A 14,721-nucleotide genomic window follows, 5' to 3' on the forward strand; every position below is an offset into this window, starting at 1 on the left:
CAAAAACTTCTTTGGAAACTCAAAGTGCTCAATATTAATTAAACATATGTGTTCCACGAAGTAAACAAAACATGATTGGATGTTTCACAAAGTAAACAAAATATGATTGGATCCCAATTCGTGATCTGTAAAACAATCCAATCTTTTATTTAGCCGTTTCATTTAGTTATGCTTACACAGTAATTCAGTGACTGAATTTATAGCAGGTCGTTTGTTTTTCAACGTGTCGCTTTCTAGATAGAATACAAACTTGTAACGAAGCTGCAAAGACAGCAAAATGACTTGATTGAGTGGAGCCCTCGCGGATTTCACCTGATTGTTTGCTACCTCTAAGACGGTACTGAGGGATTCAGTTTCCCAGCACCCTGTCGCGTTACTCGCTGCTGGCTGTCAATAAATGTAAAGACAACAGCGTCGCTAAGTATTTCTGCATGTGCTTCATAACTTTGATGACCTTATTAGATAAAGTACTTTATTGAAAGTAAGTCGTTTCCGTGTTTTGCGAGCTCAAACTGTGATTTCCACCAGAGGAGCGTGAAATGCCGATGACGCTGTGAAATGAATTGAAAAGGGAAGCGAAACTCAAGGCGGCTGGTGTGAACGTAAACCATAGAGAGCGAAGCCAAAACAGAAAGCAACGTTTAAAGTCGCGCACACGTTAAGGTAACCCTAATTCCTAACTCAAATGTAAAGAAACCAACCTGAACTATTCTAGATGAGTTGTTCCATTGACTTTTGCTATGATTTCATTTCATTTCAACGAGTCGTCCAGTAACGACAGTTCGTGTGTTCAGAGTTGTAGCCAGTTAGCCAGCTAGCTTGAGTGTTGTCTACAAAACTGCTAACAGGCTTGTTGTATGTGCTGTGTGTGTATGTGTGTACTGTATTTGTTTATTCATCTGTCTTTACAGTATCCTGCTGTGTCTCCTGGCCTCAGCAAGATGACGTCAAGGCAGTACCAGTACTTCATCCTAACGAAGAAACCTGACCACCCAACCCACGTCAATGCTGGGCGCATATGCTATAAATCTTCACACGCGCGCAGTTTAGACACAGTTCGCGGGACACTCGAAAAGTTGCCCGTCTTCTTCGTGGACTCAACTTCACCGTTAGATTACAACATAGAGGTGAGTAGCTTGGAGACGCTGAGCTACGAGGAAGCCGAGCTGCTGCAGGCCCTCTCTGAAGACGCAGAGAGGCTGAAGTGGTTCAGGGACAGAGAAGCTCTTCGAGCAGCGCTGGACTTCACTGAGGGCGTTGAAGTGACCGTGGAAGAAGGAGGAGAGAAGCTCAGAGGCACAATTCGCTACACTGGAATACGAACATATTCCTATCCTTTATCAGGGAGGTTCTTTGGTGTTGAACTGCAGGTGGGATGTTAAAATATTGGTGCATCCAAATCAGAGAGAAGCCCATTGTCTTCCCTGCTTTGTGTCCATTCACATAATTTTAGTGTTTATTCGAAGAACAAAAAATGTTTTGTACTTTTGGTGAACAAAGCCTTAAGATATATACTTAACTTTCCTTCTTTTGCAGGAAAGCGTACAGAGGCATTTGTAGAGGTGTTGAGTAGACCGTGCAAGTGACATTAACTCGGGTTTTGCTCTGCTTCTTCTCCTCCCAGGGAGAAGACAAGAGGAAGGGAAATGCCAGCGCTTCCTACCAATATAAAGGCATCTCGCCCTGTGCCAAAAATTGTGACATCATAGTTCCATTCTCCAGACTCAGACCTGCGGTTCGCAGCTCCTCTTCACCCTCAGTCCACGAGTCCTCCTCACAGTCCGAAGCAGAGGAGCTAAAAGTAGGGGACAGAGTCACTTACTTCCTCACCGATGAAGGTCGTCATGGAATGGTCGTGGAAATGAAGCAAAAGGATGGACAAACTATAGTTCGGATCTCCACAGTGAGTCGTGTTACCCTTTTTTTGACATTTAAACGGCCTAAAATGTATAAAAGAACAAACAACCAAAAGTTATGTTAACATTCAGTTTGACTTACCAAAACTCTTTGTTTGCCCTTGAGATCTAACAGATATTTTGAGTGAGTCCAGATTTTCCCCTGCGTGGTTGTCACGCTCATGATATTAAACTGCTGCCCAAGTGGAGCCACTAATAGAGCATAAATGGCAGGTCATGAGCTTCTTTTTAGAATACAAAAGTGGTAAATTGATAAGATAATTAGATATAATAAGATAATATAATAATAGATCTAAGATAATAATAAGATAATAAGATAAATAACTGATAAGATAATTGAGCTGTCCCAGTTCAGATGTAAGTTAATGAAATTTGAAACCCATCTGGTGTCCTCTTCAGTGACCCAGACTGACACAGCATCACTGCTGATTCTACCTGCTACACCAACTCCTCTGACTCTACTGTATATGCACCAATGCTTGTTTTTATTCTCACTAAGCTGTCGCAGTTTTTATGCTCCTGCTCATCCTTGAGCTCTATGATGCAACGGGTTTACAGAACATTTACTGCTGTTTCCAGGACATAGATGAGAATGGAAAGAGAGGAGGCGAAGTAGAAGTTCCGCTGCATGTGGTCGCTAAAGGGGAGGTGCCTCCAGGTTTGAGCAGCTCTTTACCTGATGATAGTGTGAAGCTATTTCCCACATTTGTGATAAGTCTGCAGCCAAACATGTTCTTCACTGCAGAGCCAGAGAGCATGGAAGTCGGTACACCTGCGATGAAACCAAACGCTGGTGACCCGTGCATGGATCTGGGTGTGGACTCTGTGGTCGAGGTGACTTTGGCTACAGGCGATTCATATGGGATCATCCGCTGGATCGGCAGGCTGCCTGGCCGACAGGAGATCATGGCTGGACTGGAGCTGGTAGCGTTTATACTGACATGTAGTTGTGCTTTCATTTTCACTTTCTGTTGCAGGTCATCAGTGGTTTGAAATCCCTTCCCTTAATCTTAGATGCGGTGACATTCATCTCATCTTCTGTGTGTGTATTTGTGTCCAGGAGGAAGACAAAGGAGTGGGTGATGGCTCCTTCAAAAATGAGCGCGTGTTTGTTTGTCCCCCCGGGAGAGCGCTGTTTGTGAAGCTTCGCTCCTTACGTCCTGACTCACGATTTCAGAGCACGTCAGCCAATCACAGCGAGAGGATGCCAAAACGGGAAGACTCAGGTCAGAACAGGATCGATGAAGTCCTTTGTGTTTAGTCCACACACTGTGTGAATAATGGACACAGCTTCTGTGTCTGAAAAGTGAAGCTGGGGTGGAAACGCTTTACAGCTGCATTCTTTCTAATGGCCAGCAGGGGGCGATTCCACAGGTTTCAAAAAGAAGTCTGACTGCATGTAAGCTTATGAAAAACTGAGCCTGCTTCTCACTGGATTTATGACTTCAGTACACAGTTCATGGTCTTAGTCACTAGTTTCAAGTCTTCTTCAATACAATATGATGTTCATTTTGTAAATTATCCTCCCTGTAAGAGTCAAACAGACCACAAAGCAGGGTGTGCTTGAGGGTGGGGCTACCTTCTGATTGACAAGTCACTATCACGACGTGTCCTTGGATTTTCTGTCAGATCCAATCAGGAAGTCCTCCCCAGCAGACTGCAATATGTATCAGAGGCAGGAGCGTGTCAGTGGTGCACACTCGCTATCATGTGCACAAAAAAGGAACATTTTTTAATTCAACCTGTGAAAAATGAATTGAAAATTACGTTTTTGTTGAGAGTTTGTGAATACCTGCACATTTGCACAATAAGCCCAGAGCTGATTGTTGGATGTGGGAGTCCAAAACCAGTGAGGCTGAAGTCAACTGAGAACTCGGTCTTAGTGGTTGGTTTTGGCCTTTTTTTGTCATGTTGACACGGGCTAACGCCATGAAAAGGAGCTCCAGACCAAAAACACTTCAGTGAGTCAGCAGGGGTGTCCACATACTTTTGTCGTATTTGCAGTACAGAATACACGCAATATATGTCTTTTTTTTCTTTAAATAACTACAGAGATGACCATCCCACTGAATGCTGCAGAATGCTGCTTTTGGCATCTGCTTTGTCTGACCAGCTGGGGGCAGCACTGCATCAACAGTCATCACCTGCTCGAGATGCAGAAGTCGAATGAGTTTACACACATATTGATGTACAGTATGTGTGTGTCACTGCAGAGAAGGAGGCAGAGCACAGCCCAGGGAAGCTGGAGGCTGTTCCTCCAATCAGCACGGAGCAGGTTAACCAGCTTTTGATTGGACGAATGAAGGGGATCCAGGGCCACTGCAACTCCTGCTACATGGACGCTGCCCTCTTCAGGTCAGGGGGATGAACATCACCATAAATGATAAGAGATCACCTTTCCTGTACCTTAGACTATTGTCCAAGTCACATCAACATTTTTTGAAACTTCTGTGGGTGTGGAATTCAACTTGCAGACTCTTGAAACTTGCTTGATAGCCGAGTCAGTTAATTGTATTTGTAAAACCGGACATCACAAAACATAATTTGCTTTTTATTCTGGCTTTAAAACTTTCATCCGCACACTTTCTCTGTGGATGGTATTTTTTTGGAGACTGAGAGACGTATGCTGAACCAAAGCCTCTTTTTGACAGACAGAGTTTACTGAATCTTTGTACACTTTTTAATCTTCTGAGTCAGACTTTTACACGACGGAGCTCATGATGTGAGGCGGTTTATTTTGTTGACTGTTGAAATTCTGAGCTTTAAAAATGGTCCCTGTGTGCAGGATTTTTTACTTGATTGCCGTTCTCAGGCTGGTTTCATGTCACTGTAACTTGGGCAATGTAGGAATCGGGATTAAATGCTTGTTTCGCTCTGTGCTTGCAGCTTGTTTTCCTGCTCCTCCGTGTTGGACTCCATGCTGTTTAAGACAACAGAACCCAAAGACGCCCCAATTCAGAACATTCTGCTCCACGACATTGTTAACCCCCTCCGCAGGTGTGTGCCTTTGTGTATTTCAGAAGACCTTTAAATGTATTTGAGGTAATTTGATGTGTATTTGAAGTGTATAAATACTGATCTTTGTTTGTTGTTTTCAGTAAGGGCTTTGTGGAAGGACGACACATCATGAAGCTGCGGCAGCAGTTGCAGAAACACGGCTACAGTCACTCGTTCACCACGGATGAGAAGGGTCAGTTTGCCGCGGAAGCTTTAAAATGGCTCTCGTGTTTGTTTGGTTTGGAGTGACTGCTGATGTGACCGTTGTCTTTCAGATCCAGAGGAGTTCCTCACTGTCATCATGCACCACATCCTTGCACTGGATCCTCTTCTCAAACTGTAGTTATGACACTACAGCTGAATACTGTATCCCACTGCAGTGAACGTTTCCGTAACAGTCGTTTCTCTCTCTCGCCCATGTAGCTCAGCAGGTGGTAAAGTGCAGGAGAGTTACTGCTATCAGATCTTCCTGGACCAGAACCACAGCCTGGTTCTGCCAACAGTCCAGCAGCTGCTGGAACATTCTTTCCACAGTGAAGGACTCAAGCTGGCGGAGGTGAGACCACCTTGATTTTTGTTTCACTCTTCATATCCCGTGACGCTAATCAACCACCTTTCCGTTATTTATTGTGATCGTTGAAAAGGTTTCACAGAAATGTTTCGTTGTTCATCCAAACGCCACCAGCATGACTGACAGCTGAGCATTGCACATGATTGGGTCAGATGGGGGTGTGGGTGGGAACTTAGTACTGCAGCTCCACCCCACCCATAACTACTGCGCAGACTTGAGGTTTAGCAGAATTATACCACGATTAAAGCTAATGTTATTAAGCTCAGCAGCCGTGTGTGCATTTTTAAGGTGTCATTAGCACATGTTTGGTATTGGTTTTTGACACACTTATTCATGAAATTGAGACTTATTTTGTGGATTTGCATTTTGTTAGCAGCATATTCGGTTTGTGGTTATGCAGCTATGTCGCACTTATCTGCGTAGCTAACAAAAACTTGTTTTCTTCATCTTTTTGGTCAGAACGTGTTTTTCTGCAGAGTCTGTAATGGCCGACTGCTGGCCCTGCTGGTTTTAAATGATCGTTTACCGTGCTTTTATCATTGGTCTCAGAAAGCCATCAGTGTTGCAGCTTGATTGGCTGTTTTAATGTGAGCACCGTATCCCATCATGCTTCCTGTCTGATCCTCTCATTTCATTATCTTGTAATGTGCAGGTGCCGTCCTGCCTCATCCTCCAGATGCCTCGTTTTGGGAAGAAATTCAAAATGTTTGACAAGATCCTTCCCTCTCTGGAGCTGGACATCACTGACCTCCTGTCTGAAGGTGCTGGGCAACACGTGCATCACACTTGGGCTAACATGATTTAACTCAAGCAGACACGATGAAGACCACATGCGGCGTGTGTTTCAGGTCCTCAGCAGTGCATGGTGTGTGGAAACCTGGCGCAGGAGGAGTGCAGCGACTGTTTTAAAGGGCCCCTCTTCAGCCAGACGGGATTCAAAATCTTCTGCAGGACGTGTTCAGATCAGGTGCCATTTGTGTCAGTGTTCAGTGTCCGGTTGTTCAGTCGGGCCGGAGTGTTAATGAGCGGCATGTTGAGTACAGAGAGTGTGGGCTGATGTCACTTTTCCACATGATGCAGCCCACCTCATCGCCACTTCACCAGCTCAGGCTGCTGTTCGAGGGAGGAGGGGAACACCTTAACCTGTCGTTTTAATGCGCTTTTCTTCCAGGTGCACACTCATCCTCAGCGCCGATCCCATCAACGAGCTTCTCTGGACATTCCCAGCGGTTTCGTGGGTCGCGATGTACCTCATCCTCTGACCAGAGACAAACTGGAGCTGTTTGCGGTGCTGTGCATCGAGACCAGCCACTACGTGTCCTTCATCAAGTACGGACCAAACAGCCAAGACTGGATCTTCTTTGACAGCATGGCAGACAGACAAGGTGAGTGTTCTGTCATGTTAGGCATCGTCACATCATGTGCAGCGTTTCTGCGTGTCCTTTTTGGCTCAGCTGTGCGTTGTGCTCAGGAGAGAGTGACGGATTCAACATCCCGGAGGTTCGCGCCTGCCCTGAGGTCGGCACGTACCTGAAAATGTCTCCCACGGAGCTGGCCAGTCAGGTGCCTCGAGACATGGAGGGTGTGGCCAAACGTCTGTTCTGTGACGCCTACATGTACCTGTACCAGAGCACCAGCATGTGTCTGTACCGCTGAGGGGACGCCTCCCGACCCCGCAGGAAGACGACAGGACAAAAATACTGTTTTTACTTTTGCTGTTCGTGCGATTTCCTCTTGCTGGGTTGGTTTGCTAATGTTTTTATGATTGAGTGACATGGACATTTAAAACGCTTTTGGCTCGTTAATAAGTTATAAGAATATTGGTTTACTTCTGTATTACTGAAACAAGAAAAAGTAGAAACTGACATGACTTACTCAATAATTTTGCACTATAAAGAAAAGAAATTCAATATTAACGTGTCGTATGAACGACGTGTTGCACTGTAAAATTAATGTTTTGTAATTTACTCTTTGCTCTTGGTGTTCAATAATTATCTTCAAAATTTATATTTACAGATTTTATATGAGAGTATATTGAATTTGTATTGAATGAGTTTTGCAGAGAGCAAAACTCCACCAAAGAAGAAAATGATCTCGGGACGGCGTGTTGTAATTTAAATTACACAGCTGCTCCTTTGTAAATACCCGCTCACATGTTTTCTGATTCGTGGGCGGTTAGAGTTCAGATTGTGACTCGACCAGAGACTTTATGTAGTTCAGTAAAATGTGTTCGGATTCTTGTGTTTTTGAAATTGAATTTAACTTGAGGAGAGATTATATGCTGCTTTTTGGTATGACGAGCTCTTTTGCATCTGTCAGCATCCTCACTGATGTGATGTTTGTGATACAAATTGGTCAAACTTCACGTCTGGCTGTATTTCTTTTCCACAGTTTTTACAGGCGATACTTTTCTATGTATAGAGACGAGGATACTTTTTGGTGTAAAAATTCATATAGAAAAACCATAAAAAAGCTAAAACAAAAAAGACTGTTTGAAGTTTTCAGTGTTGCTTTATTCATCGGTCACACTTTGAGTGCGATCAGGTCTTTGTGGGTGCTGGCACTCAGAGTCATCCTTTGGACTCGCATCCAGCAATCATGAGGTCAATTATTTATTCTTTGATACCAGATATCTTCCTGTTGGAGCCAAACTCTGCCACAACTCCACTCCAGAAGTGCAGTCTGCCAGTACAGTTGATACAGTATCTTCAGTCACTTTTGGTGATAATGTGAACACCCTGCGGCAGCTCTTTACAGGACATCATCTTAACTGTCAGAGGTTTTAACACCTTGTTCGACCGTGCATCTTGAAATCTGCGGTGGAAAAGTCTTAAGCTTTAACTCAGAAATTAAATCGTAATTTCTCAGAAGGATAATAAGAACAATTTCCACAACTTGAGCAAATGGAAAAGATATGTTTCACTTGTCCTCCATTCACTGATTTCTTAGTAACTTTATTTACTGAAAAGAGGAAGGGGAAACATGCACAAACTGAACTACATGGGGCCAAAAACTGATCCCTGGGGGACACCACCACATACAGTGAACCTTTATAAAACCACACAGAGCACACACTTAGGCAAATTAAGGACTTCCGCACAAATATCTCCCACTACCTCAGGCCCTCATCAGGGCAAACCTTGCACTGTGAGTATGACGGCCAGCAGGATGTGGTTTTGAAAGGAACTTGTTTTGAATGAAAGAGAGGCAAAGAGGCCAGGTGAGTCACTTTTGATTTGGTTGAGGTTAAAATGCTAAACAACAAAACACTGAAGAAAAAGATGCGAGACTGCACTGTGGTCACTGCAGTTCAAGGCTGCAGTGTTGCTGAAAAACAAACAGGACTGAAAACACAACCTGTCAGGCCAGAGGATTTAACATCCATCACCCACTAGGGGGAGCCAGAGGGATGCGCTGGTATGGGCAAGATGTATTGCATGCAATATTATGAAAGTGTTAATGCATCATCTCACAGCCCCACAGAAAGCATGCAGCATCAGATTGATTTTCACAATGTGTTTGAATGCTGTGTGTGTGTGTGTGTGTGTGTGTGTGTGTTATTCCAGGTCTTCTAAATTTGAAACTTGAGTGAAGATGTAATGATGGCAGTTGAAAAGAAACTTATTGCTGGGTCAGTGTAAATATTGCACTCATTAATAACTTCTTTTTCTAACTAATATGTATTAATGTACATATTAATGTGTACCATCCTCAGGTTCATGAATTCTTAATTCTTAACTCAGTGTGTCCCCTGAGGTGTTCTGTTCTCCCAGCTGACGGCGGCATTTCCATCAGCAGCAGCGTGTTTTGGCCCCGTCAACATGGTCTGTCGCCACAAGGCTCCTCAGCCGTCGTTCACGAGGGGAGGGTGAACGTGGAAACAGGGTTAGCCTGATGATGTCAGACCTCACGTGAAGTGCACGTGCAGCTAACAGCAGAACCTCCATATTCCACTCACGTGATAACAAGGCGTTTACATAAAATATCAAAATGTACTTATTTCGTATGTTCTTCTTTTCATATCGCATGAGTAAAGACGAGTGAACACTGGACTTCAGACAAACAATAGTGTAGCTCAGTGACTGACAGATGTGTAGAAACATTTGCTAAAAAGTTTTTCATATCAACTTAAACAGTGATAAAGTTTTGTTTTGGATCCATAATTACTTGAGAGTAAGTAATTTTATACAACTTTTTCAAAAGTTTCTCGGTTCTCCACATGAGTCATGTCAAGCCGGTTGGCTGCACCTTTGCACGCATATTCATAAATAAGATTGAATTAATCTGAAAATAGACAACACAGAAGACCTCTTAACAGGTTCTAATGGTGTGTTTTAAATGTGCGGGCTGTGCCTTTAACTGGCCTAGAATGCCACGGTGGCAGACTTCTCAGTTCGATATGTTCAATATGTGACACTTGGCGGGAAGAGAGAGGACTTGTTGGCAGAGTATCCGACCTTTCATAAATCTCGTCGTTGTTATTCTTACTTATTTACGAGGGTGAGATGAATCGGCTTTCCAACTGCAGCAGGGATGGAGTGTGTGTGTGTGTGTGTGTGTGTGTGTGATTGTTTAACTTACTTTACCTTGGTCCTTCAGCGAGCACATGATGAAGGTCACTCTAAAGCTACCGACGCCCAGTCAAACTGATCTAAAACCGTCAGGGGCCGGGGGCAGTTACAGTTACAAAACAAATACAGCCGTGTATCCCGTAAAGCCTGCTTGCTGGGCCGCCGCCGCTGCCGCTGCCGCCGCCACACAGGAGGCCTCAGCTGGGAAAACAGAACTCTGAAGACGGCGGCGTTGTGGAAAAAATGCAGGACACATAGATGTGTGTACAGATGCTATGTGGTGAGATGTTTGGTGTACAGCAGTGTTGGCTGGCAGCGGGATGCCAAGGTCTAACAGCTCGCCTGCACTGAGCATGAATTTATGGGACATTAAATATAACTTGATCCCAACCCTGAGCTGTCCTCAGTAGCCTCGGATGAAGCCTGCGGTCACAGAGTTTGACTGGTCGCTTACACTGGACTTACTTTGCCCTTCAATGGTGAATAAAAGGAGAAGCTCAACAAGCTGGGAAAGATTCTACTGAGCTAAGAGTGAATACTGGAGTTAACTCGCCTGGTGGACAGCAGTCTCACACAGCAGGACAAAACCAGGAGGTCCCAGAACAAAGACGGGGTGCAGGTGGGTCGGGAGGAGGGTTAACACCAACAGTTAGATTCAGAACCACAAAATGCAACAAGTTGTGCTCGTTGTTTCAGTGCTGTGTCGGGCTGGAGGAAGGCCTGGAAGCCACTATCATTATGGTTTAAATATTCTACGTCTTTGACTCCATCAGAATCGTCTTGGGGGGCATGAAGACCAGGTTGTAGGTGATGGTGCTCTTGCACAAGTTTAGAGGGGCGGCCTTGTTTTTGTGGGTCATTTGGCATGTGAGGAAGATGGATGTACTGAGCTGTTCGTGGTCACACTGACTAAATGAAGCATCCTTCATGAAGGTGTAGTGAGCGTCGGGACAAACTTCCCTCTCTGTGATACCTTTTGGTTTCATATCAGCATCATGTCTTCTTTCGTTAAACATCTAAACATCGTAAGGCTGACGTCTGTGCAACAAAAGCTCAATAAAGATATGAAAACACTTGCCTGTTTATACATTTAGCAAACACAGAGCAAAGTCATCATTCATTTAGAGTCCTGTTGAGTCCACCTGATGGCTGCCATTCCAGTGTTTCCTGTCCTTTCAGCTCAGGTTGAGCTCCACTAACTCATGAAGAAAATGTCTGTCGCTTTCCAGGCTTCAGCTTCCACCTTCTTCACCAGTTAAAAATCAACATCTGCCTGCTGCTTCTGGACACGGGATGATGAGATGATCTGAAGCTGAGGCAGACAGCAAACGTGGAGCTGCAGAGGTGCGAACTCGTCGCCTGGTGTCACATTACATGACTCACTGACGTTGAATTTGTGCAGAGATGGTGAAACGTTCGTGTCTCTGTGTACAAAATGTGTGTGTCTATATCGGACTGATCTGACTGTGTTACCGTGGTGAACAGTTCATGACTTGCCACCACATACTAACTTAGCTGCGTGTTCACAGTACTGACCTCATCTTAATGCATGACTCTCGAGCTAAAGCTCCACTTAGATGCAATAAAATAAGGTGTTACGTATTGGATACAGACTCAGGAACGATCCAGCTGCTCAGGGTGAACATGGTGCTCCACCCCTTCCTGTGTTTGCTCAGATTTCTCCAGCTAAGCACTTAAACATCCATGAAAGAGCTTGTTTGTAATTACATGCTCTTATTCACAGAATATCTGAAGTTGCTGCTACAGAAAATATACCTTATGCGTCATCAGCGGTCAGTGCCAACATGACATGGTCGTATCTAATATCCACAGAGGAGGCAGCGGCGTGCAAAGTTCAGTCTCATTTAATTAGAGGGTCTTCAGGTTGTCTTGTGAATTTGAGTAAGCGGTAACACACACCTAAGTGTCCCGTCACAAGACAGCAACAAATGAGCTGGAGGTTAAGAGTGATTACATACAGAAATTAGCCAGCGACAGCGAATTAGCCAGTTCCTTTCACCAATTCAAGATTTATGTGGAAAGTCAAGTCAGTTGTTAATAGATAAGCACCGATCGACCGGCCAGGGACCTGAATCGTCTGGTTTTCAACATGCTGGTCCCAGACCGGAGGCCGACCAGTCAGCCTCTCATATCTCCGATTCCGAGTCGGTCTGTGATAAGCATGCATCACACGAGACAACACCGCAGGCCTATAGGTGGCAGCAAGGCAGTATTGTGAGTACAGCTTACTAAACTGGAAACAAGAAAGACAAAAGCGTTAAAAATATGCAAAACCACAGCCTTTATTTCCAGTTGAAGCTCTGGGAGGGAGGGAGGCTTCAGAAATCTGATAAATGACCTCAGCCCTGGTGATTTATGAGCATACTGTAAAATGATATAAGTAACTGACATTTGCTTTGTTACATAAATCTGTTGCGTCTGTTTTTGTTTGGTAGAGTAAAACATGTCAGATCAAGTTTTGTTTTCAGTTAATTGTTGTTTGCAGCTCCTTCCAGTTGTTTTACTTTGAAAAGAAATTTTAGTTTAGTTTAATAATTTCTTTTATCATGAAAGTAAAAGAAAACGTGATTTTTGTTTGTATATATTGTGCATTGTAGTTCACAGAAAAAAATTGAAAGTGGCAACAATCAGCATTAACAGGTAACAGGTAACAGGTAACTTCTCTGCAGAGGTAACAAAACTGCGGAGAAGCATGAAGAAGCGTGCATCTGCACAGCTGGCTAACGTCACAGCTCAGCCGGGGACGACATTAATGTTGATGCACGTTTCCTTCTGCAAGGTGATACAGAAAGAAAATAATCCCCCCACGAAGCTGCTCACAGCGAGGTCTGCAGGTTTCCTCGAGTGTCCGGGTCATGATTTAATACTGACTTCCTTGTAATCTTTGTGTCACAGCTTGTTAACGTCACAGTGTGGCTGAATGCTCCCTGTGGACAGAGCGTCTTATCCACACTATCAAGTCATAAAACACCAAATTATTCTTTATGTTAATTGCACTTCTTTAACATAAACAGGATGCCGTGTGAAAAGCTCTGCTCACCAGCTGGACTTCCTGCTTCATCAGTCTATTTATTTACCACCGCATCATCCCTCCACTGTAACCAGGCAGCACAGCCATAAACGTGCTGCAGATTTCCAGACATGAGATCATGTCAGAGTTCTGCACCGACCACCACCATCATCCATGAATGCGCCTCAGGTCAAGGCGAACACGAGTGCCCGCCACGCTGCGGGCTGAGGCAAGCGGCCTCTGCAGCCCGCCGCTGTGGTCAGCCGGCGTGCCAGCCTCATTGTGTGCCCACACAGCTGTGACCTTCTCAGGGATCACGAAGGAATCCGCCTTCCTGATTGAGATTCCAGGTGAGATTAAGTGCGGCCCCTGGAAATCTGTGTCAAGTGTACAGTGTGTCACCCGTCAGCCTGCAGAGAGCGCGACTGTGTGTTGCGGCTCTCTGTGGTCAGACCATGAAAGAGTCACACTTCATGCGATGTCAGGGGCCCCTGAAAAGATCGTGATGTGATACAGCTTTAAACCATACCACACAGTTTACACAACATGCAGTACTAGGCTGAAAATACTTCACAGTAAACGCAGCTCTGAAAATTGACCTGAGTGCGTCTGCGTCGTGACTTCCTGTCCGGGAAACTGTGTTGCATGGCTCTCTCAAACCATGTATTGTTGTAAGGTTTGTACGTTTATGAGGTTTTTTTTCTCATCTCACATTTTATTTTTTTTCCCTCTCTAGTTAAGATGCGTGACTTAAAGTTGGGTCTGATTCACTCTACAAATAATTTTAGCTTATCATGTGATGACATACTTGTACTTTACTTAAGTATTTCCATTTTTTGTTACTTCATACTTTTTATTTATATTTCAGAGGTAAATGTCATGTCACATGCAAACTTTATGGAAGGGAAATTTTGCGTACGTGAACTGCAGATGTTTTGTGGCTGTGTGGTTAAAGCAGACACGATGGATCCCGAATGGCCCAGTTTAAGTCACAGTAAAAACAGGTGGTGCTGGTGGTGGTGCTGGTGCTGCTGCTCAGGTCAGCTGTCTGTGTTATGGCCTCCTGACTGTTTTTATTGGTCTGAACTTGATTGTGGTATTCACACATTCGTGTTGCTTTCAGTGCTGAACAACAGAGCGCCTGGGACACTTTATCTTATCTCGCAGTCAGTTATGAGGTCGTTCATGGAAACTGTGAGTGGTTCTGTAGCTGCAACTCGCCTTGTTCACTCTTTCATTTACAAAAAACAAGACTGAAACATGAAAAACACCAGAGTGCTTTGACATACACGTATTTTGTGTGACATACTGTGCCGTGCGTTGTTTTATTTCCCGTGAGAAACATCACTATTGACCCACTGTAATCTAATTGAGTGTGTGCTAAACATAGCACAGCAGGGATACAAACATTTGGCTGCGGGCGACACTCGTGTACTGAAGCGAAGCGCCGTTAAACCCTACAGCAACAGACACGAGTCTAACCAATTAGCACGGAGAGAGAAGGTAAAGGGACCAGAGGGCGACAGAGGAATGACGGAGGATTCAGTGTCAGGCCCCAAGACTAAAGACTGAGCTCACTAATGAGAAGGTCAGGACAACAACAGCTGATAATGAGATGATCCTGTGAAGGGCTGG

At 44.4% G+C, this 14,721-nt stretch overlaps 1 protein-coding gene across 2 annotated transcripts; it reads left to right on the forward strand.

Annotated features, from left to right (window-relative positions):
• Positions 1 to 40: 40 nt before the first annotated feature.
• Positions 41 to 7,972, forward strand: cyldl (cylindromatosis (turban tumor syndrome), like). Of its 2 annotated transcripts, XM_046390866.1 has the most exons (15): positions 43 to 663; positions 912 to 1,370; positions 1,625 to 1,903; positions 2,496 to 2,574; positions 2,662 to 2,840; positions 2,977 to 3,142; positions 4,130 to 4,271; positions 4,803 to 4,913; positions 5,015 to 5,106; positions 5,189 to 5,252; positions 5,337 to 5,469; positions 6,137 to 6,245; positions 6,333 to 6,451; positions 6,656 to 6,869; positions 6,956 to 7,972. In XM_046390866.1, the coding sequence occupies exons 2-15, from the start codon at positions 942 to 944 to the stop codon at positions 7,138 to 7,140; spliced, it is 2,301 nt and encodes a 766-aa protein (XP_046246822.1). In that variant the 5' UTR covers positions 43 to 663; positions 912 to 941; the 3' UTR covers positions 7,141 to 7,972. The 2 variants fall into 2 exon arrangements, 1 of the variants encoding a protein (XP_046246822.1); XR_006843535.1 differs by lacking the exon at positions 5,189 to 5,252 and having other exon boundaries at positions 41 to 663; positions 6,956 to 7,097.
• The last annotated feature ends 6,749 nt before the right edge of the window (positions 7,973 to 14,721 follow it).

The sequence above is a fragment of the Scatophagus argus genome, chromosome 6 (assembly GCF_020382885.2).
Source record: "Scatophagus argus isolate fScaArg1 chromosome 6, fScaArg1.pri, whole genome shotgun sequence".
NCBI classification, from domain to species: Eukaryota; Metazoa; Chordata; class Actinopteri; family Scatophagidae; genus Scatophagus; species Scatophagus argus.